This window comes from Pseudomassariella vexata, assembly GCF_002105095.1.
Source record: "Pseudomassariella vexata strain CBS 129021 chromosome Unknown BCR38scaffold_1, whole genome shotgun sequence".
Lineage (NCBI taxonomy): Eukaryota > Fungi > Ascomycota > Sordariomycetes > Amphisphaeriales > Pseudomassariaceae > Pseudomassariella > Pseudomassariella vexata.
Window position 1 is genome coordinate 3,063,399 of NW_024467956.1, and position 20,667 is coordinate 3,084,065.

General features: G+C 50.7%; 8 protein-coding genes across 8 annotated transcripts; 4 read left to right on the forward strand and 4 right to left on the reverse strand.

Annotated features, from left to right (window-relative positions):
• Nucleotides 1-1,989: 1,989 nt before the first annotated feature.
• On the reverse strand, nucleotides 1,990-4,079 carry BCR38DRAFT_417908 (RNA polymerase II-binding domain-containing protein). The gene is made up of 4 exons (XM_040859184.1): nucleotides 3,638-4,079; nucleotides 3,474-3,565; nucleotides 3,186-3,386; nucleotides 1,990-3,132 (listed from the first exon to the last, which is right to left on the reverse strand). Exons 1-4 carry the CDS (start codon nucleotides 3,733-3,735, stop codon nucleotides 2,330-2,332), a joined length of 1,194 nt encoding a protein of 397 aa, XP_040721345.1. The 5' UTR covers nucleotides 3,736-4,079; the 3' UTR covers nucleotides 1,990-2,329.
• Nucleotides 4,080-4,268: 189 nt separating this feature from the next.
• Nucleotides 4,269-5,524, forward strand: BCR38DRAFT_417910 (clathrin light chain). The gene is made up of 3 exons (XM_040859185.1): nucleotides 4,269-4,540; nucleotides 4,599-4,816; nucleotides 4,879-5,524. The coding sequence occupies exons 1-3, from the start codon at nucleotides 4,498-4,500 to the stop codon at nucleotides 5,326-5,328; spliced, it is 711 nt and encodes a 236-aa protein (XP_040721346.1). The 5' UTR covers nucleotides 4,269-4,497; the 3' UTR covers nucleotides 5,329-5,524.
• BCR38DRAFT_417912 (uncharacterized protein) lies at nucleotides 5,525-6,422 on the reverse strand. Its single transcript, XM_040859186.1, has 5 exons — nucleotides 6,377-6,422; nucleotides 6,174-6,326; nucleotides 5,936-6,020; nucleotides 5,810-5,870; nucleotides 5,525-5,752 (listed from the first exon to the last, which is right to left on the reverse strand). The coding sequence occupies exons 2-5, from the start codon at nucleotides 6,176-6,178 to the stop codon at nucleotides 5,691-5,693; spliced, it is 213 nt and encodes a 70-aa protein (XP_040721347.1). The 5' UTR covers nucleotides 6,179-6,326; nucleotides 6,377-6,422; the 3' UTR covers nucleotides 5,525-5,690.
• A 572-nt stretch (nucleotides 6,423-6,994) lies between these two features.
• Nucleotides 6,995-8,683, forward strand: BCR38DRAFT_324200 (uncharacterized protein; the record flags this gene model as incomplete). Its single annotated transcript, XM_040854799.1, has 1 exon — nucleotides 6,995-8,683. A coding segment is annotated over one exon (1,689 nt), but the record flags the coding sequence as incomplete, so codon positions are not given.
• Nucleotides 8,684-10,217: 1,534 nt separating this feature from the next.
• BCR38DRAFT_454208 (EF-hand protein) lies at nucleotides 10,218-11,256 on the reverse strand (the record flags this gene model as incomplete). Its single annotated transcript, XM_040861681.1, has 7 exons — nucleotides 10,218-10,252; nucleotides 10,316-10,457; nucleotides 10,518-10,588; nucleotides 10,683-10,808; nucleotides 10,949-10,964; nucleotides 11,066-11,122; nucleotides 11,254-11,256. 7 exons carry the CDS (start codon nucleotides 11,254-11,256, stop codon nucleotides 10,218-10,220), a joined length of 450 nt encoding a protein of 149 aa, XP_040721349.1.
• A 734-nt stretch (nucleotides 11,257-11,990) lies between these two features.
• Nucleotides 11,991-13,202, forward strand: BCR38DRAFT_404803 (t-snare, syntaxin; the record flags this gene model as incomplete). Its single annotated transcript, XM_040857885.1, has 3 exons — nucleotides 11,991-12,013; nucleotides 12,058-12,629; nucleotides 12,715-13,202. The coding sequence occupies 3 exons, from the start codon at nucleotides 11,991-11,993 to the stop codon at nucleotides 13,200-13,202; spliced, it is 1,083 nt and encodes a 360-aa protein (XP_040721350.1).
• A 2,271-nt stretch (nucleotides 13,203-15,473) lies between these two features.
• On the forward strand, nucleotides 15,474-16,940 carry BCR38DRAFT_329291 (AhpD-like protein; the record flags this gene model as incomplete). Its single annotated transcript, XM_040854869.1, has 4 exons — nucleotides 15,474-15,743; nucleotides 15,958-16,135; nucleotides 16,426-16,565; nucleotides 16,764-16,940. The coding sequence occupies 4 exons, from the start codon at nucleotides 15,474-15,476 to the stop codon at nucleotides 16,938-16,940; spliced, it is 765 nt and encodes a 254-aa protein (XP_040721351.1).
• BCR38DRAFT_19523 (uncharacterized protein) lies at nucleotides 16,941-18,123 on the reverse strand. The gene has a single exon (XM_040854042.1). The coding sequence runs from the start codon at nucleotides 17,804-17,806 to the stop codon at nucleotides 17,141-17,143; it is 666 nt and encodes a 221-aa protein (XP_040721352.1). The 5' UTR covers nucleotides 17,807-18,123; the 3' UTR covers nucleotides 16,941-17,140.
• Nucleotides 18,124-20,667: the final 2,544 nt, after the last annotated feature.

Sequence of the window (20,667 nt, forward strand, 5' to 3'; positions counted from 1 at the left end):
CACAAGGAAAAAGCCTGCAGACACATGGTCAAATAAATCAATAAGTAATGGTATAGGGCCCAGATACGAGCTCCACAAACGGTGCCTTAATATATAGCTCAATCAGGCTCTACCAAAAAATCCGGGTCAACTGAACAACGTTTCCGACCGAGACGTTCAGGGAGGACCGGGGGGAGGCATCTTAAGAACAGCGCTATTTTATATGTTGACATACCACAGCAGAAACGTTGCATCAATTTATGATCTCAGCTTTTATCTTAAATAGCAGCCCTCCGGGACACCTCGGTTGTCTGCGAGGAATTATCACATTGCCAAGTTCCTGCAGTGGCCAAGAAAGCCAAGTCCGAGTCAAGCATTCAACAGCGACGACAAGCCTTGTCAAGGCGACTTGACTATGGCGATGTGCTCGCTATCCCAAGGATACGATCCGGGAACGAGGTGGATTCTTCTATCAATTTGAGTGTCGGATATCGTCACAAGCCTACTCTCAGACATTTCGGCACGATAGCCAAGGTAAGCCGCGCTTCGATGATTGAGGCAGCCAGGAGTCTAGCTGACCGATATTTTTAGATTTACTTTCACTGAAGAGTCTCTGCAAGGTTTCTCTCGGCCAGCTTTTGTCCCTTGGAATCTAAGGAATACCAGGGCGATGATGTACGGGGTGTGACATGATTAAGTTTCAGGGCATTAACCCTGGAGCTATCGATTGCTTCACATAGATTTGCCTTGGCGACGTGTACTAGGAAGATTTCGTTGATGCCCAAAGACAATAGTACTGTCTAGATGACGACGTTCTACAGAATCAGTAGGAAATAACCCAGCATTCTCCGAGAACTTCTACTCATCATGTACTCTGCCATCCTTAACAAAACAGGGGTAACGATTGGAAACACCATCTACCCAGAACCCGTACATTAAACATTTCAAGAGCTCCGGTAAAAGCTTCGGCGGTGTGTGCGTCTATGAATGAAAAACTAAATTTTGCGAAGTGGTGTGAATAAAACCCCTGGGAACCCCTTCCAAATGTATCACATGCCTCAAGCACCTGGGATACTATATAAAGATATTTTAGAAATGAATACATAGAAGCTTCAGCCTTTCTGCCCGACCCAAGAAACTGTGACGCGATGATCAACATCTCACCTTATTGCAAAGTTCGGTTGGGGTCCAATTTTAGCTTAACAATTCCTTGACTATGCAAACAACTTTTTGGTGGTTAGTTGGGCAACCTAAAAGAAAAGAAGATAGGCCTTTCCAGGCCTTCGGATTCGGGTATTCTATATCATGTCTTGACAACCTTGTTGGTGATCTACCTTGAGCTTCGAGCCCTGAGCCATCATCTCTGGTAGATGTGCGTCCAATTTTTCAGCCACCAACATCAACACTATGTAAGAACAGTCACACAATTCAACAAAGTGGCTCTAAAAGGTACCTATCTCGATCTTTTTTGGCCGTTCATTCATCATATTGAAAGCAGAATAAGCAACTTCAGCAGTGTACTCACGGACCCATCCCCTGGGCTTAGTACAAGCAAGTGTCCCACAAACATGGATGGGATGAAGGAAATATATTCACGGGGTAGCATGGAGCACATGCAAAACACACAATAACACGTCGAATGCTTTCATGGTGTGATTCTGAGATTTGTTTTGTTATTCACTTACACTCCAATCAGTTCACAATTTCTAAGTCGTTGAGCTGCCAAGGTTTCGCTCCCTTTAGCAGTTAACCCCTTCAAAGTATGGCAGATAACAAGTCGACACCAAGTCATGGGCAACAAGCTCACTGCATTAAAATGTTGTGGCATGTACACTCTGCTATGTCTCGAATGACTCCTGTTATGCCAGTAGCAATTGCTTGGGATAACATAGCAGCGTCAATGATCATCATGCCGTAAAAACAGACCGGGCCTCAACCACACTCATATTGAGCCACTAGAATGTAACATTGATATGAGTATTGTTCTGCAGTTGTTCCCCGCCAGAATATCTCTCTTTGGGCTAGCCCAGAGCAAGGGCTATTTTAACTGCTCTTCCATGGCGATGTGCTAAAACAAGGTATTTCATTGACTGAACGCAAGGGTCTTTCAAGGAAAGGGTGTGGGTTTAAATCAGACGTGGAAGCTCCAGGTGCAAACTTGGATAATCGTTTACATGTTTCAAATCTATTAAGCTCCTGCAGTGCTTCAGCTTGCACGTCTCAATGGTAATAACACAGTAAATTATCTCACAAGCAGGATAACGGCAGTGATCCTTAAAGGCCGAAATTTAAATTCCCCACGCTGACTTGGCACCTGGCCTGTATTGCTTACCATGCATCAACACCCGAATCAAGCACCACTGCTGTCCCTACGAAGCATCTCCGTTACGTCGGCATCAATCCCGTCGTCTCCTCCTAGGTCCGGAAAATCGTCACTACAGTCCAGCCTACGCTTTTTTGCCCCATTTGTGGTTGTTGGTACCGCCTTGTACTGAGAAGCTATGCTGCTGAGCATCTCGATACCAGGAGCAGCTGCTTGATGGAATGTTGCTTCTTGGGGAACCTCTGGAGAAAATGCCGGCACGGCTTCCTCGGGTTGCTGCGGGAACTCGGGCCCCGCAGCAGGTGGTGTGAGGGCTTCAATCTCCGGCCTCTCGGGCTCAGGAGCGGGCTGTGAAGCCAAGCGGTTAGGTGGCATCGGATCATCGCTCGAGAGTCCTTGCATTATGGCCATCTCCACATCGCGCTTCTTGTCGTCGACCTCTCTCTTGCGCTTCTTGAATGTGCTCAGTTGCTCCTCATCCGTTGCCAATGCAGCCTTGTTGGTATCCAGAATCTTCTGGAGTTCGCCGACCAACGCCTTCCGAGCCTTGACGCACTGCTCAACTGCCCCTTCGGCATTAGCGAGGGTCTTTAGCAATCCGTTGAGTCTGGCCGCATAGACTGGTGGTGATGGAAATGAGGCACCGGGATCCATGAGCTTGCTATAATCCTGGTTGGCGGTGCTTATCGATGTTTTCGTTGGGAGCTGGAGTTTGGTAACGTTGAGCTGGGGAGCGGCAAGGGAGTTCAATTCCGTTGGCAGTGACGAAGAGCCACCAAAAATGGAGCCGCTGAAGCCAGTCTTGCCAGCACCACGAGCCTTGTCTAGCTCTGAAAGCTTATTAGCGCATGCTCTATATGCTATATTGACTCCAGAAACTTACCATCGATACGGGCCTCTACGGCAGCTTGAATTGGCTCTTCAAAGACATCGCGCTCCCTCCACACATCGATGACCCGGCGGAGCCTTTGCTGAACATCGGAGGGTGCGCCCTTATATGCCGTATAGGCTGCTTCAGCAATGAAGGGCGAGAAAGCAACAAGAAAATCTTCCTTCTTTCGGACTTTAGATTGCTGACATACTTCTGTAAATAGGAGATTAGCAACGCGGCACATATGAATGTCGAGGCTGTTATATAGTCGGTGTACAGCTGCCTATTGTAGATTCGTACCATTGGCGAGGTAGACCAGGTTGAGTCTCTTGTGGCTTGACGAGTCTTTCAGGCGCTGGAGCCATATCTGAACTGTCCGATCTGCATGTCTCCTAGAATATGGATGGGTCAGCTGTAATATTCCACATACAACATTAATGTTTTGGTTTTGAAAGCTTGCCTACCTATGGAACATGATCCACTGAGCTACCGCAACTATACTGTCCTGAGTCTCGGACAGAGTAGAAAGCTTGGCAAGCACCGCATCGTCGGTATAAGACATGGTGTCGATTTTGGGCAGTGACGCGCAGGAAAATGGCTCAAAATTGGTGATGGGTGATAGAGGTTCGTTCTGGTGACCGGGCGCTAGGTAACTTCACTTGTTGGGTGCTTGTTTATTCAGGACATCTACAAGTGGAGCTGCCAGCAATGGCGAGAATTTGAGCCGCACGCAGGCAAGAGCACACACGAGCAGGTGCTGCGTTTAGTTATTTGCTGTTGGTAATCCAAGATATGCACTTGAGGCACTGTGAATGCAGTGTCCCGGCACTGTTGGGATGATGTATAGTCCCGATGATATCACTACAACTTCCTGTGTGCATCTGATGAGATAATGAGAGATGTTGATGAACAAAACATCAAAGTGAAGCTTGAGGCAAAGCTCAAACAAGCAAGCGGGCAGGAGCAGCACGTGAGACCCGGAAGGAAATAGCCAATCAGCGCCTATGGAAAAAGCCTTCGGACTAATTACCCTTGCTCTGGCTGTTTGACATGAAATTTCCAGGCGGCTGAGAAGTTCACTGGTGGGTTCGGGAGCCAAGAACAATTAGAGCCAACTCGGCAGTAAGGTGGAACTAAGACCTGGCCTTGCGACAGAACGTCGCGGTCAACATCAAGAAGCATCAACCCCCTTCAACTACAATTTGGCAAGAAAGTATCAACAAATTCAGCTACGATCTGATCCAATCACCCGCAACTCCACGTACGTCAAATTTGACTTTTATCTCAACTGCAAGGCGCATTCGTACCGCATACAATCAACATCATGGCGGACCGATTCCCGTCTCTGGATGACTTCGACTCCGGTGGTAAGAACCCATTGATCGTATCAATAGGCCTGATGTTCGACTAAACTCTGCTTCACAGCCCAGACGGATGTCAAGGATGCTGGATCTCCCTCTGCCGATGACTTCCTTGCCCGCGAACGAGCTCTTCTTGGCGACGACGCAACTCAGTTCGCTACTAGCAACGATTCCGCCGCATTTGTAGATCCTTCGTCCGACGACCTACTCGGTGGAGAGAGCGCAGGCGCTGGGACTTCTCAGTTCGAGAGCCAATTCCCCGATCTCACCAGTGGCAACGAGGTAGGCTAATAATTGCCCGGACTGTTGTAATTTACAACCAGCTGACCACCTCACCCTTATAGCAAGTTGCACCCGGGGGCGCCATCACCGGTCCGTCTGTCAGCTATAACTCGGGCTACGCAGCCTACGCCGAGGAGGAACAGGAGCCCGAGGTCATCAAGGAATGGCGCGAGAAGCGAGATGCCGGCAACGCCAAGCGAGCCGAGAAATTCGCGGCCCAGAAAGCCGAGACAATCAAGGAGGCGCAACAGAACATTGACGACTTCTACGAGAACTACAATACCAAGAAGGAGAAGACGATTGCACAGACCCGCAAGGATGCCGAACAGTTCTTGGCTAGCAGAGAGGACACCGTCTCTGGTGGCACAAGTTGGGAGCGCATCTCGAAGCTGGTTGACGTGAGTGGAAAGGGCCAAAAGGGGGGTGCTGGTGGTTCCGGCAAGGAGCGGTTCCGTGAGCTTCTGATGAGCCTGCGAAAAGACGAGAAGGCCCCTGGTGCTGTGGGATACTAAACACACGACTTTGGACATGCACTTGTACCTGGACATAGGTAGCTAGGATGGATCTGGTATGATCCGGTTTGGCATTTGGCCTGGTCACATTGGCCCTCCTGCTCGGGCGCAAACGTCCATATTGTACTTTAAAAGCCCCATACTGGCAGGAAGACTGGCATTGGGCAATCATGGCGTAATGAAGACGGGTGGTTTGTTGAATTTCAAACTTGACATCGATTTTCCGAGAGCGTATGAGTGAAAGACGACTTGTGACGCGCTCGATGGCGTATGGGAAAGATCTATTCGGTCTCTCTATCAACACAATGTTCTGCCCCTTTCGCCTATGATATCAACTCCCGCCCTACTTCAACATGTTCAGCCTAGTCCTTGCCGAACCAAGTGTTGTGGCCCATGACTTTGCGGCCCATCATGTATAACGAAGCTATACTTAAGCATTAGAACCTGATCCCGAGAGTAAGCAGCTTTATTCTGGACGTACCACCGAAGGTTCCCCACAGAAGAGCTTGGTAAGGGAGGAAGAGAACGTTGCTTCGGGTTCCCTGCGTCATTATATCAGTCGGCTGTCCCCTTTCCTCTTTACACTTCGGGTTCGGGAATTACGCACAATTCTCCACAGGCGAACGTGCTGGTTGTAAGCCTGCTGATAGAACTTCTGGTGCTGAGGCACCTTGTTGGGGGCGTCGACCATACTGCAGCGCTGATTAGCATTGATTTGAAAGACGTGGTCAGGGTCGGCTTTGCGGGCCAGAGAATCAATCGATCGTACGACGGCCAGACGGAGCCATTGAGCGACTTGATGCCATCGTAAACTGGATGGTGTCGAGGAATCGGTGGTCACTTACCCCATCTTGACGTTTGTCGCAGAAGAGCGCTAGAGGTTCTGGCGGGTTTGAAGGGTTGCTATGAGCTGCGGATGACACTTGAATGCAAAATGATCAATTGCTGACCTTTGATTGAACGTGGCTCGGCTCCAAGTTCCAACTGCTACAGCCCATCTGAATGACTAAGCACCGCATTCAAGGCTCTTGCCCGAAATTTTGCCCACCTGGATCCACCCACCCACCCACCTGCTGAACCGTGAACTCGCAGCTGCTTGGGAACATTAATTTTTCCAAAGCATTCTCTTACGACACTCAATCGTCGCAATTACGAGCACGCGACGTAAGGATATTTCTACAAGTCAATGCGGTGACACGGAGCTGCACTGTCAATGCTCACATCTGGGGTTATGTGACCAGACGCAGGAATGCGATCGGTGAGCCGGACTCTTCGAGATGTGAAGCTCCGCCGTCTCCTTCCTGGCTCTGCGCAGTTTCCCGGATACCAGCACCTTCACCCATGGATTTCCCACGACTACTTGCGGCTTTCTCGCCGTCAGAAAACCCAGTCGTTGCCGATTTTCAGAGCGCTCTGGACCTCGGAAAATGCGAATATTGATCTCGTTGTGCCGGGCGATGAGGGACCGACTACATTCATGCCTGCCAGCTGGAACGCCGACATTCCATCAGACGAGGCGGTACTCCGCAAAAGCAGCTTATATGGAAGATGGCAATGGCTGCTGACCAAGCCGGAACGGCTATTGGTAGAAACCGACTTTGACCGAAAAGGCCCAGCGAAGGAGTGGCGCGCAAAGTTACTGGTTGATCACCCAGACAATCATGGTGACTTTGAGCTGTGGGGCTGTCTTCTGGATCAACTACAGAGGATGCATGGAGACTCGGGTGTCTGGGGATTATGGTACGCATTGTGGGGACGAAAATGCCTATTCCGAATCGACAGTCCACCAGCGAGACTTCTCTGGCAAACAATTCTGGATGCAGCTGTAAGATTGAACAACGAGAAGTTCCTGGATAGCGTTTGGATCTACGCCGAATGGATGAATGACATCCACGATACAAAATGGCCAAAGCTGTACACCACCATTGTCTCTCACTTTCTGAGCAAGCATGATCATAAGAATGCCTTGAGATGGCACATGCGCCTAACCCCCAATTTCTATCCTGGGTCAGAAACATTCGCCAACATCATACGCCAATATTCCAGTGACAGAGTCCTGAATTCATCATTGACTCTCCACTCCTTGTACGTTGCAAGTCCCGAGCGGAATCTGTACGATATTCTCGTGCCTCACCTTTATAACCTCGGATACGAAGACTTGGCCCGGGGATGGCGCAGGATTTGCCTGCGCCATAACGATGAACCAAAACTACACTCGCTGAGTCGACCCTTCCTGAGATATATGGCAGGGTTCTGGCATGAATGGGGAAACGCCATGAGTGAACAGGAGCTTATTGCACTGGAACGCTCCAACTCAGAGGAGGTGGGAAATGTGCAAGCGGAGGTATCCCGAGAGTTCATGAATCGTGTCCATGGCGCAACTTTCGGAATTTCAGCCAAGACTTACAATGACAGCCTGGGTGCCAGGTGGTTCGCAACGTCTTGGGTTAGCCTTGACACAGCCACCTCTGTCATTGCAGCATTGGGCATCAAACAGATCGGACCGTTATCTTTACAATCTATCGCGCTCAGGGAAGGTACTGCAGAAGGTTTCATGGCCAGACTCGCTCACCTCGAAGAATTGCGCATCTCCATCCCCGATTCTAGCTACGTGAACACGCTACGATACTTCGCAAAGATGAGGGATGAGGAATTTCTCTTTGACATATTGGAATGCGATCTACATCCGGACGTCTTTGACGACATAAAACTGCACGGAAGGTTGATGGACTCCAGCGCAGCGGCGGGGAATTGGAGCGCTTATAAGGCGCTGGTCGGTACCAGGCTTGCAACAATCGACAAAACAACGGGCAAGGCCGCCAATATGCTGCTTCAGACACACATACTTCAAGGCGACTATCAAGGCATCCAGAGGGTGCTTGACGATATGAGAGCTCTCAAGATCACGCTAAACAAGGAGCTGAGCAATCTCATGTTTAAACTCATTTTGGACAAAGTTCCACGTCATCCCAAGGGCAATAGACCACCCAAAAGCCTCATTGATTGCATATCTATATGTCGCCAGCTCAGCTCATTTGACGTGCCAGTCCCCGTCATCTGCTGGAAAACCATACTCTACTGCCTTGGACGTCTCGGCCGCCTTAATGAACTCCATGAGCTTTGTCTCGAGCTGCTGGACTATTATACCAAACGGCGATCCGCTCGACCAGGTTTCGTTCCAGTCCATCTACTAGATTTACCAGAGTCCATGACGGAGCCCGTACAAGATGTGGAGAACCTGATGGGACTTTATATCCCCTCGACAACGCCCCCTAGGCTACCATCCCATCCTCTTTTTCAATTGTTCGACAGCAAGTTTCAAGGGAGCATGACCCGCTGGGCATTCCGCCGAACACAATTCCGATCTGCGGCCATCCGCCTGATAGGAGACCCGGACGTGTTGTTGCAAAAGTTCCAAATCACCCGAACGATCAACCTATTCCGGCAGCTTCAGAATCGTGGATTCAACAAGCTGTCATTCGAGCTAGAGCTGCAAAAGGCACTCATTGTGCGGCTCGCTGAACTCTATGGCTCCACGGAACCGTGGAAGGGTACTCACAAAGCCGTCAGAGAGGCGAATGTGTTGACGCTAGCGCAGATGAAGACATTGTGCGACGAGGCCTGGGGCCACGAGCTTCTCCCGCCTCTCGAAGTGCTGGAGAGTAGAATCGCTACAGCAGACGCAAAACGTTTGAAGACGCTGCGTAAGTGGGCGGAAATTGGAACCCCTTGGGGACATAATCGCAAAAGGCGGCGAGTTCTACCACGCAGATGAGTCTGCCAGGTGCGTTTTGCGTTTACGGCACATTGCCTGGGAACAAGGACGCATAGCAGGGCTTTCACTTATGCCTACCTCTAGGCAACCATGAGGCTGATGATCAGCTGGCCATGGCTATCCGATTTGCGCCAGTGGACTTTGCCTTGTGTCTACAATATACCTACAGCATATTCCTCTATCAGCTTCCGGGTGGAAGGTGAACAAGTCGATGGCTCGTCAATTGACCAAAGTTAGTTGATAGGCACATTGCCGGCGGACGGTCTACATCGTGGTTAGGCACTATAGCCGGTCTGTCATAGACATATGTTCCTACTACATTTGTACTCTGCTGTACTTTACATTAAACATAGACATATACCCCTGTTCAATTCATATAAATGAAGTGTAGTCGCCTATTGCGAGTGCATAGCCCGGTGTTCCTGAGCATTCACCACCCTCGCACTCTGGGCCCAAAGTGAACGTAGTTTGTTATGTATAGGTATCGGAACACTACGACTCGGCATTATTCGTAGTGGCTCAAGTAACCAACCCAACGGCTCTGCCAGCATACAGAACTCACGTAAGTACACGGCAGTAGACAAACATTGAACATGCCGGTATGCATACCACAATTTAGACTTGTAGGCTATCCAAGGTAACTGGAGTCTGGCAAAAAATACGAAATACAGTAGATCAATTTGGGTATGGTTAGACTTCCGGCCGTCGCGTGGGCCTCCGGCCTTCACGCATTGCGAATCACCAAGCATTTATCTATACATGTCAAGAAAAACCAGGCATATCAAAGGAGGCAGATGCGCAAGGGGGACGTGCCGGAAGCAGAATGGCTGAGCTTCAATTCTCTCCTGAGAGGAAGGGGAAAGGTGGAGCTAGTAACAATCCGTTTCCGTTTGAGGAAGAAAAGAATTCTCCATCCATACTGCCAGCCGATTCCCTTGCCAATGATATTGTGTATATCCATCCCTGAGCCGAGCCGCACACGGCCAAGGCTCACTGTAACTTACTCTGCATATCAACCCCGGGTGGACAGAGAAAGGAATAAAGGAGCTTCATCGCGACATAAGAATGGGTATGGTGATCAATCCGTCTAGACAACCCCGGAGCCATGTTTTGTTTACTTTTGCATCATGAGCTGGACGAACTCGTTGTCTAGTGTTGATGAGAATTAGTATAAGCGCGTTGGGATAGTCGAAGATTTGAGAGAAGACGTACAGTCAATGCGGCCGTCGCCATCCTGGTCAGCCTCGCGGATCATCTCATCCACCTCGTCGTCGGTCAGCTTCTCGCCGATCGAGGTCATGACATGACGCAGCTCGGCAGCGGAGATGAAGCCGTTGTTATCGCGGTCGAAAACCTGTTCAGCATGTAAACAACCGTGTGTGAAGGCATATGTTCGTTTTCATGTAGAGCTTACCTTGAATGCTTCACGGATCTCCTCCTCGGAGTCGGTGTCTTTCATCTTGCGGGCCATCATGGTCAAGAACTCTGTACAACGGTATTATGTCAGCCTGGTGCCTGGTGCCTGGTGCCTGGTGCATAGATATTGCAGCCCGCGTGCTTCAGATGGATGGTGACATACCGGGGAAGTCGATGGTGCCATTGTTATCGGCGTCAACCTCGTTAATCATGTCCTGCAGCTCAGACTCGGAGGGGTTCTGGCCAAGCGATCGCATGACAGTGCCCAACTCCTTTGTGGTGATTTGACCTGGCAACAACTCGTTTTAGTATCATGCCTTCTTTCATATAACGATGTCAGGGGTCTAGTCGGTTTGGAGTACCGGGCCACTAGCAGTCGAACGATGGCGAGTAGCGGACTGGAATCAGGCGTTGACATGGGAAACTCACCATCACCGTCCTTGTCCTATATGGCAAGCTAGGTCAGTTGTACGTCATCAGGTAAAGGGGCGACGGGCGAGCCTCGCGCCGAAACGATGCACCCGCAAAGAGTAGAAGTGGTCTTACAAAGAGGGAGAACGCCTCCTTGAACTCGGAGACTTGTTCCTCGGTCAGAGAGTCGGCCTATTGGTGTTGATTCCCATGTCAGCGAAATTTGCTACTGCTTTGTTTTCCTGCTCGTCGGTGAAGCCCCTCAGCGCGGGGTTTCGAAAATGGCGGGGGAGCAAAGGAAACTGGAAACTAGGCAAACAAACCATGTCGCAGGTTTGCGGGCTGCAATAAAGTTGTCAATGGACGTTGGTGGTCGGGTTGGATGGTGGTGGTCAAGTAGGATATCGCTGTTGTGTGGACACAGGTTGGTGCCGAGAGGGGCGGGACGTTGGCTGATCTTGATGTCGTCTTTCTTCGTTGACGAGGAGGTGCTTTCGAAGAAGAGAAAGCTTGCTGTGAGGGAGCCGTGTTGCCGTCTTTCATGTTTGGTGCACTAGCCGCATTGGCAATCGCGTGGCCTACTGCAATGCGTTGGCTGGCCTGTGCGCTGGGCTGAATCCCGACTTCACCCCAGGGTCTTGGTTTTAGAGCTCTAGGTTAGAGGCTTTTTAAGATGATTACTTGGCATTCCCTGCGTGTGCCTAGACCTGCTAAAAGACCACCTAGACTGCCGATGCCCAATGCTGCCAATGCAATGATATGTGGCCTCAAGCAGATTTGAGAGCACCTTCAATCTTGAGCTCATTGCATTTGGGTGGAGCCCTTCTCCTTGCCGGGCTGCTCCTTACCGGGAGTGCTACGTCAGCCTCATACGCCGATCCAGCCTTTGGCATCTGAAAGTCCCAAGTGCACACCATGTCCTGTATATTATCGCCAAATCAATGAGAATCAACGACTCCTTCGCCACAAGACCACATTAACACCCGCCACAGCTCTTGCATCCTCTAACATCGTCGTATTGCCAAACTGACGGGTAGGACCGTCTTTACCGGCGTCCGCCATGTGGCGAGACCGCACCAACCTGTAAGTCGCATCCGCTAGTTGAGCAACAGATAGACCTCAAACAGCTTCGCCAATTGCGATCCGGTCCTAACCCAGCACGCACGTAGCTACATCTCGTACCGCCAGTCCTGCGCCCATCACCCAGCCAAGAAGACGCGATACTCCGGAACTAGCGGAAATGGCTTCTCGGACTTCGGGCGCGGTAGTGCACCGGTCTCGGAAGATCAGCAAGGGCTGTTGTCGGGCGCCGACTACGACGACGGCGATGCCGTCATCGAGATGGACCTCCTCCCGCCGCGATGGGCCGACATCTCGGACGAGGTGACGGACCTGCTTGCCGACATCGCGCGCAAGTCGCAGGTGTTGGAGCGCCTGCACCAGAAACATGTGCTGCCGGGCTTCAATGACGAGGAAACCAAGAAAGCCGAGGAGAATGAGATCGAGCGGTTGACCCAGGCCATCACCAAGGGCTTCCATGAATGCCACCGCTGTATACAAAAGGTCGAGCGCATGGTTCGCGAAGGCAACATGACGAGGGCAGAGGAAGTCATGGCGAAGAACATACAAATCAGTCTGGCGACCCGGGTGCAGGAAGCAAGCGCAGGCTTCAGGAAGAAGCAGAGCGCGTATCTCAAGAGTACGTCAACGCAGACCACTTTTCTCCTCCAGAGCATGATGGGTGGGTATCCACTGAACTCGACCCTTTGCTAACCAAATTCTAGAGCTACGAGGCATGTCTGGCCTGGGTGCTGCTTCGCCAGCTGGAAGGTCATCGCCCCCTGTCGCCGCCAACTATGCGGCAGACCCATCACTGCTCGAGTCGGATGCCGACAGATCATACTCGCAATCCACATTGCAACAAACAACCCACCAAAAGCTGCTCCACAGTAACGACGCTGTGATCCTGCAGCGCGAGCGCGAGATAGAGGACATAGCACAGGGAATCATAGAGCTCTCTGATCTGTTTAGGGACCTTCAGAACATGGTCATCGATCAGGGGACGATGCTGGACCGGATAGACTACAATGTGGAACGCATGGCAACGGACGTGAAGGCCGCGGACAAGGAGCTTGTCATTGCGTCCGGCTACCAAAAGAAAACGACAAAGCGCAAAATCATCCTCCTGCTTGTCCTTGTTATAGTGGGTATGGTCATCTTGCTAGTTATCAAGCCGAAGAAGAGCGGCAGCGGTGGTGGAGAAGACGGTTGATAGTTAGCGGCGTCGAGTTTGAATGGCTCATCAACATCGAAGTGCTCGAAGTTGAGATATAGTTAGCCTGTTAAACCTTTATCCCCTCAACATTACAACGGGTGTGTGAGGGCCGGTTCTAGGGGGCTGCAACTGACTGCTATGCACAACACCAGTCAGTGAGCGTGACTTGGCCCAGGCCCCAGATATGAGGATGTTTGTGACAGGAGAGAAAATTGTATGGAAAAAGTCAACGATGTGTAACACGAATTATTTGCAGGGGAATATTATAGCGAGAGAGAGAGGTACGACAACTGAACTACAGAATTGGACCGTCTTCCTTGCTTCGAAATCGGTAAGGCAGACTTTGAACTGACGACAGGACTGAACAACCTCCTGTGAGAAATTCATAAGTGGTTGGAAATGATTATTTCTCGCCCGATTGGGCTTGTCTTCCATTACTCCGTGATTGTTGTACAACGTACTGCATCTGCCTAAGCAACTACTCAAGAGTAATCGGCTTGGGGTTGAAAAAGCCTTTCTTAACGACTCATTCTGGCTCCGGAGTTTCGAAGCAGTTCAATCCATTACAGTATTTCTCCAAGGTAGTTCGAATCCGGAGGAAGTATTTAGATGGCTCGTGTGTTCATCAGCTCGGTAATATCAAAGCCGTATCACTTGTTCTTACCTACTCAACTTGTTACACGAAGCCTTGGAATACAGACACGGGATTGTTATTATCCCTGCACATGAACTACGGATAGTTTAAGTTATGACAGCTTTCTACCCTCGAACGAGCCCGCGACTAGATAGACATATGCCGTAATCATACCGGGTTACACATTCGAGCCATCTCTTTCGGCCACTTACAGAATATCCAGAACCAGTTGCTACAATATGGCAGAGCACGCTGAAAGTCTCCTCTAATCATCCTTGCAGAAAAGGACAATGTTCTCACCCCCACTAGCCCTTTGCGTATGAGCAGTCTTCATACCATGTGTTACTAGTGTGGGCGCTTCAAATAAACCTCTCTGTGCTGACTGTTATAGGACGCTGTCATCACTTAACGGCCGTGTTAGTGTGGCATATATGCCCACGCACAAGCATATGAGGGAACCCCTCTCTTTTTACTTCCATAGACGATATCACCAGCTCAAATATAGGTGCTTAATGTACTCAAAGCTTGTTTCAAAGTCTATGGTATGATATCGATCCCTTCCTGTTTGTCGGCAACGATTCTTGCACGGACTATCACGCCCTTGACGCTCAGTATATCCAAACTTGGCGCTGAGATGGAGAGCTAGCATATTTGGCTTTGTAGTTATATAGGAGGTAATCGTCCAGATAGGCGATGTATCTACCCAGTCAGTTCTCAATGCGTCTCCCACATGTATACTCACTCATGGTGCAGCACAACCGTACGTATATGTCGATGTGAATGATGCCGGTAAATGTTTCACACTAAGTAATGATGACTGTAGAGGAGTATTACTAATTGCGGATGAAGATCCTTCTGTCAGTTGTAATCTTAAGGAGGCAGCACTGGTATGCCACCAATCATTTCTCTGGAAAAGGGATGGAGAAGCACCCATTTCTCAGAAAGCCTATAACCCCCTAACCTCCAACCACGCAGAGGACCTTTTCAATTGATAATTAAACGAGGGCATCATTCGAACCAGATCTGAAACTACTTAAAGAGTAATGGTTACAGACCAGATCTGGATTGTCCTACTCAACTGTAGTCGCAATCCAACCCCAGACCCAAATGGCGGCAGCTACAACGCCCTAATCGCTTCGTTCTTGAGGCATCAACCATACCACGAAGCCAGCCATGAACCGAAGAAGCTGACGAGGCATATCATTCAGGCTACGAAGCCTGTCAATCGATCAAGCCGGTTAGACAGCAAAAGACAAGCTAAAACATCAGATCAAGACAAGTAGACCCCCTAAAAGGATCCCAAAGCTGATTATACAAATGGGAGGGCAATGCCCCGTGAGTCTTGCTCAGCACAACTCAGTATTTGAGTTTGGGGCAAGAGACCTTCCTATCAGGGTCGATTTCACGATATGTTGTTCATCACCTTCCTTCCCGGGCATGTGACGGCAGGGCAAGGTTGCATCAGGAACCTCCGAGCTTTTTCGGCCCAGCGGAGGAAAACATCGGCCCACCTAATCCGAAGAACAATTACTTCGTAGAACAACATCATGGAAGACTTCAACTGAGTAAATGCAATTTGGCGAGGGCACTTTCAGTCAATCAACATGACGACGCCTCTGTTGGGACCAGTTGTGATGCCAGTTGCAGTGCCATTTATGACGCCGGCGTTGTTGTCAACCATAAGAAAACAGAAAAACCTGCCACATGATACATGGTATATAATCGCAGCAACGGTTCTCACACTCCTCAACCGCCCGGACGAGATCCGTACGGTGTACCGGGAGGCGATGGACCGAGGGCCCCGAAGTATGGACATCAAGGCAAACCTAGAGGAACAACTGACCATCTCGCGAAGACTACGCGAAGCACTAATCAAGGCATCCGCTGTGGGCGGCATCCCTAAGGTAAGAAGATTCTTTGTCACCCCTACATGAGACTGCCAGCTGGATGAGAAAATATAAACGGCACGCCCAGATTGGATTATCAAGTTGTAACTTGTATACTACACCGGAAGCATGAGGTATCCTATATTGTTCCACCCTTAGGGCGCCGTTTACTTTGCCACCCCTTTCAATATAATCGATGATAACTTGCTTACAATCGCGACCCATATTTCAGTCTATCAACGCGCTTTTATCGCTCAAGGAAGTTACACCAGTCCATTTACTGGACGAGCCTGGGTCATCCACGCCAACTGGACGATGGGCGGATATGTTCGAGGCTCCTTCGTCTCAGATCTTGGACCGAGGGCAGTCCTTCTTCAACAAGGTCTACGGCAAGGTAGCAAAGAGGATAAGTAAGCTTTCATTTTATCTTATCCTCCTTTTTTTCACATCACCTGCCCCTGATTGAGACGTGCAAGTAGAGGACGAAGCAAACAGCGCACTCAGGAGGAAGAATCAAGTGACATCTATTTACTACACGGGGATACCGGGCTATCCTATATTGTTATTTTGGTGCGCCGTGTATTTTGTCTTCTACTTGACCGGTTTCCGTGGTTTGGTTTTCTCGACAGGACTGGGCAGTCCCGGGCCATTGCTTTGCTCCCCCCAGAGTAGTACATACTGACCTCCCATGCGTGTCCAGTGGAACAGATGGACAGATCAGGTACCGAGGATCTTGGCCTTGTGGCGCGATTAGTGTACGGCCACCTGCTTAGCAACACTCGAGTCTTGTCCTCTGCCGAGACTTCATTCGTGCTGATAGCGGGACTAATTCCGCAAGATGTAAGTCACTCTTTCAGGAGCTCCGTGTCTATTCTTGGTATATCTCTGCGTTGCCCCCCTAGTGGGTTGCGGTGGACGGATGGGGAAGAAGATCCACAGTCGCCCGAAACGCATATCTGCCTAAACTGCATTCTACCTACTTTGTATTGCCATCATGTGAATAACGAAAACTGACGTATCGATGCTGTCGCCAACCAGGTGAACCCGCAGCTCAAGGGCCATCTGCGGGGGGCATTGAACGGCGGCGCTACCGTTGAGGAGGTGAGAGCGGTTCGGGAAGTAGCCGTGACGATCTGCGAGGCAGCGGGCATGACGAGGCTGGCTGAAAACGCTACGGGTGGGTGGGGGTGGAGAAGCGAGGTTGCCAACGTGTAGTAGTGGTAGTGGTGTTGTAGGTTAAGGCAGCCCTGAGCCCTCCATAAAGGCCCAAAGGCCATTCCGGATAGCCGTCCGCAGCTACACCACGACGAAGATGTACGTGTGATGATAGTGATAGCCTGATAGAGGAGCCGGGAGGGAGGGGTGTGAGCGACTGGAGCGGGCCCGGTGAAGATCTATTTGCTTAGGAGACCGACCTACGGTGGAGATGGGGGCCAAGGACTCAAAGTCGACTTCCTCATCGTGCTTCTCAACGATGCCCCCCATGCGGCGACAACTCGGCCAGCATATGATGTGGCACTGTATGGAGTGCGGGATTTGGTATGAGAACAAAGCGGCTCAAAACTGTCAACTTGCCCATCTGCCAGTTCCGCCGCGCACCACCCCTCAAGGGTGCCAAAGCTAGTCCTGTTCGTCCGTGGCTTGAGGTTCTGCGGCGACACGATGGCCCTATTCAGATGGATGCAACCATGACGACCAAGGTAATGGGCCCATCTGGGTGCGCATGGTGCTGCATTAGGGATCGTCCAGGGCCGTTCGTTGGTAGATTTACGCTGGGCCGCAGAGCGATAAGACACCCACCCTTGACGCCTGTCAGTGATGCCACGAGGGCTGAGATTGCAGATTGCAGGCATCATTGCAATGAGATGCCGGATACTGCAACCGGCGGGCACCCCTTTTTCGCTATACTGGAAGTGTGCGCGAGAAACGAGAGTGGGACTCAGTGACACGCGGCAACCGGGACCTCGGCGCAGCTGGCCACCACCGTCATCGGCAGAGAGTCGCATTGCCGACCGCTCTAGGTTTAGAACATTGCGTCCTCGCCAGCTCAAACAATACTTCGTCGTTGGCAACGTCGACATCTTTTCCCGTTCTTGTTCTTGGACCAATCCCGGCACGCAATAGTCCCGCGGCCATTGGCAAAGAACGGCAAACTAATTTCGGAAGCTGCAGGCCCCGGACCGTGAGTTTGACAACCTCGGCGATCAAATGTTGTGGCACTTGACCCAAGTCGTACATGGCGTACATGCAGGTTTTTCCTGTTTCTCCAAGAAACAAGATGCTGACTACAAACCTCTCTCTTCCATCGTTATGCCTCTCCTCTCTTTGTTGGTCTTGGCGAGCAGTGTTTCCACCACGAATTCCCACTGTGTCAACTTGCCATTTGGAATTATCACGGAGGGGCTAGAACACGGTCTGGGAACTCCTCCACACCCATCCATCATCATGCCATCATCATGCACACCCAGGTTAACGTCCTTCTGCCAGAGTTCAGCGTGGTCTGTTACGCCGGTAGCAGCGGGATGCGGGGCGGCGCGCAAGAGCACTAATGCGTTGGGTCAAGCTCGCGCAGTCGAAACCGACAGTTGCGAGCTCTGCGCTACTCGAGACTGATCAAAGCAAGAAGCACAATGCAGCGTTCGCAAGCTCTCTCTCATGATTTGCGCCCTCTTTTCCTCCCATCACATCACTGACGAAAAATTGGAAGAATTGCCAAGCCCTGGATCTTCAACTTTAGCATGCTGCTGGGAGACTAGGGGAGCTCACGCGCGGGACCCAATGAGTTGCGAATGCCAAGGGTATCCCGAGACATTGGCCAATTCACCATCGTCCCAACGCATCCGCAGGTTCACACGCCGCGGTCGTGGGACGTGCTTATTGCTCGGGACCAGCCCGCTGGGAAGCTTGATGCATCCGTCCTGATGGTAGCAACCAAGCATCCCCCATCAGGAGGGCCTTGTTTCCTGCCGTCAACTGGAAAGCGCACGGCCATTTCCGATTGAAAATTCGCCATGCAGAAGCCATCTCGGTGTCAGCAAGCTTGTATTGCGGTGCCTATGAGAGGGCAGCTCGGACTCTGAACGCCGCTACGTAAGTGCGAATACCTGCCGCTGCATCGCTGGCTGCAGCTTTCCAGACCCACTCGATCCCATCGTCCCTGCTCTGTGTTACCCGAACGTTGCTGCTGCTGCTATGTTGGACGGAGTAGGCAATGGGGATATCGGGCCAGGTTCACACAATCTTAACGTGCATCTTCGTATCGGTTGCATAGTACCGATATCGATATCACGGCGAATCAAGCAAAACAGCTGTCAGTCGGTTAGCAAGCAGAGTAATGTAGTACAGCGATATTTGGCGCCTAGGGGTCTTGAAGTTTCAGGCCCGGCGTGGAGGTGGTCGAGAGGCACATGGCTGGCAGTTGAGCACGGTAGTTGATGTGGAGGAATAGTATCAGAAATGGGTGCCACTGGTGCAACTTGTGCACAAAAGGCAGGGTTTGGCACGAATTCATGGAGGTAAAGCGGTAATGCCTGCTTGATTGCTGTGGGGGTGGGTGATAGACAAGCCAACAGACTAGGACTTGTCCCCCGCGGCGACACGTTGCCCGCTGGTCATTGTCCCATATGAGTAATGAATATGACTTGAGAGCTTGGATCTCGATATGGAAGAACATAATCTCCATGTACGGAGGACTAGGTAAAGAGACCCGACAGAGTGTCTGATAGCCAGGACAACCATTACGGACACGTTCATGGCGTCTAGGGGCTTGCCATCCCCCTTGAAATCGAGCGGCCTTGTCCATTGTAATTCTGCAATTCTCGTTGGTCTACTTGAGAAAGGTTTACCGACAACGCCTAAACCGTGCAAAGGTTGTCGGCAAAGAAGAAGAGGCGTCGATAATGTCGCTTCTTTGAGGCGCGGTCCAGGGCATGGGCTGATCATGGTACATCCCCCCTTACCCCATATCACAGCCTTCTTATAACTCATATATGAAGTTGATAAACTTCAGATCTCACTTGCCCTGGTCGGCCTGGTCCAGTGGGAAGGAACGCTAAAATCTGCGCTCGACTAATACCCTGCTCTCTGCCAGGCCACACACCGTTGCTCACAATCTAGTTCTGCGAAAGTGGCGGAAACTGTACTAGTTGATAGGCTATTGCTCATGGTCTCGGAAAGCTGGCGTTCCGGGAGCGATTCACTAGCGTTACCAGGTCTTTGGCCAATCAGCTCTCCTATCGCATGACCATTCCCATCATCAGATGGGCATGTCCAGTTGGAGAACGAACCCAGGAGACCGGCTTCTCCATAGCAATCCTCTGCGGCTTGATGTCAGTCGTCCAGAGGAGCTCTGCCGTAAGTTGAGGCAGTTAGGCTACTGTGCTAACCTACTGCTAGACCCAGTCTCACACGTTCATTATAATCGTCCATCTTACGGCATGTTGCGTGCGAGGCGACGACAAGCCATTGCAGCACCTTCAAGTGGAATAAGCGCAATGCGCAATATACGAAAGCGAGGTCACGATGGTCATTTGACACTGTTTTCTCATTGAGGTTGGATTTATTGGACGGACCCTTACATGCGTGATGTTTCCAAAATTAGTCAAAATTAGTAGTGTTACATTGGCTATAAGGCAGAACAGAAAGAGGACCCTTGTCGATACGAACCCGTCACGTACGAAGTACAGAACGAACCGAACGGGGGGAAGGATCGATATCCATGTATCTTTTTGCATACACAGTACCGGCGACGACGACGACGACAAGGAGCGACATGGGATGAGGAATGAATGGCGCTGCTGTGTTTCCAGCAAATATCGATCCTTCCTCGCGATCTTAATTCCGAAGTTATGGATGCGATGCTACATGCTTGCTTGATTGGCAGCCCAGGATCCCCCTCCGCCCAGATTGTTGAACGAACGTAAGCTTAGACGCATGCCTTATT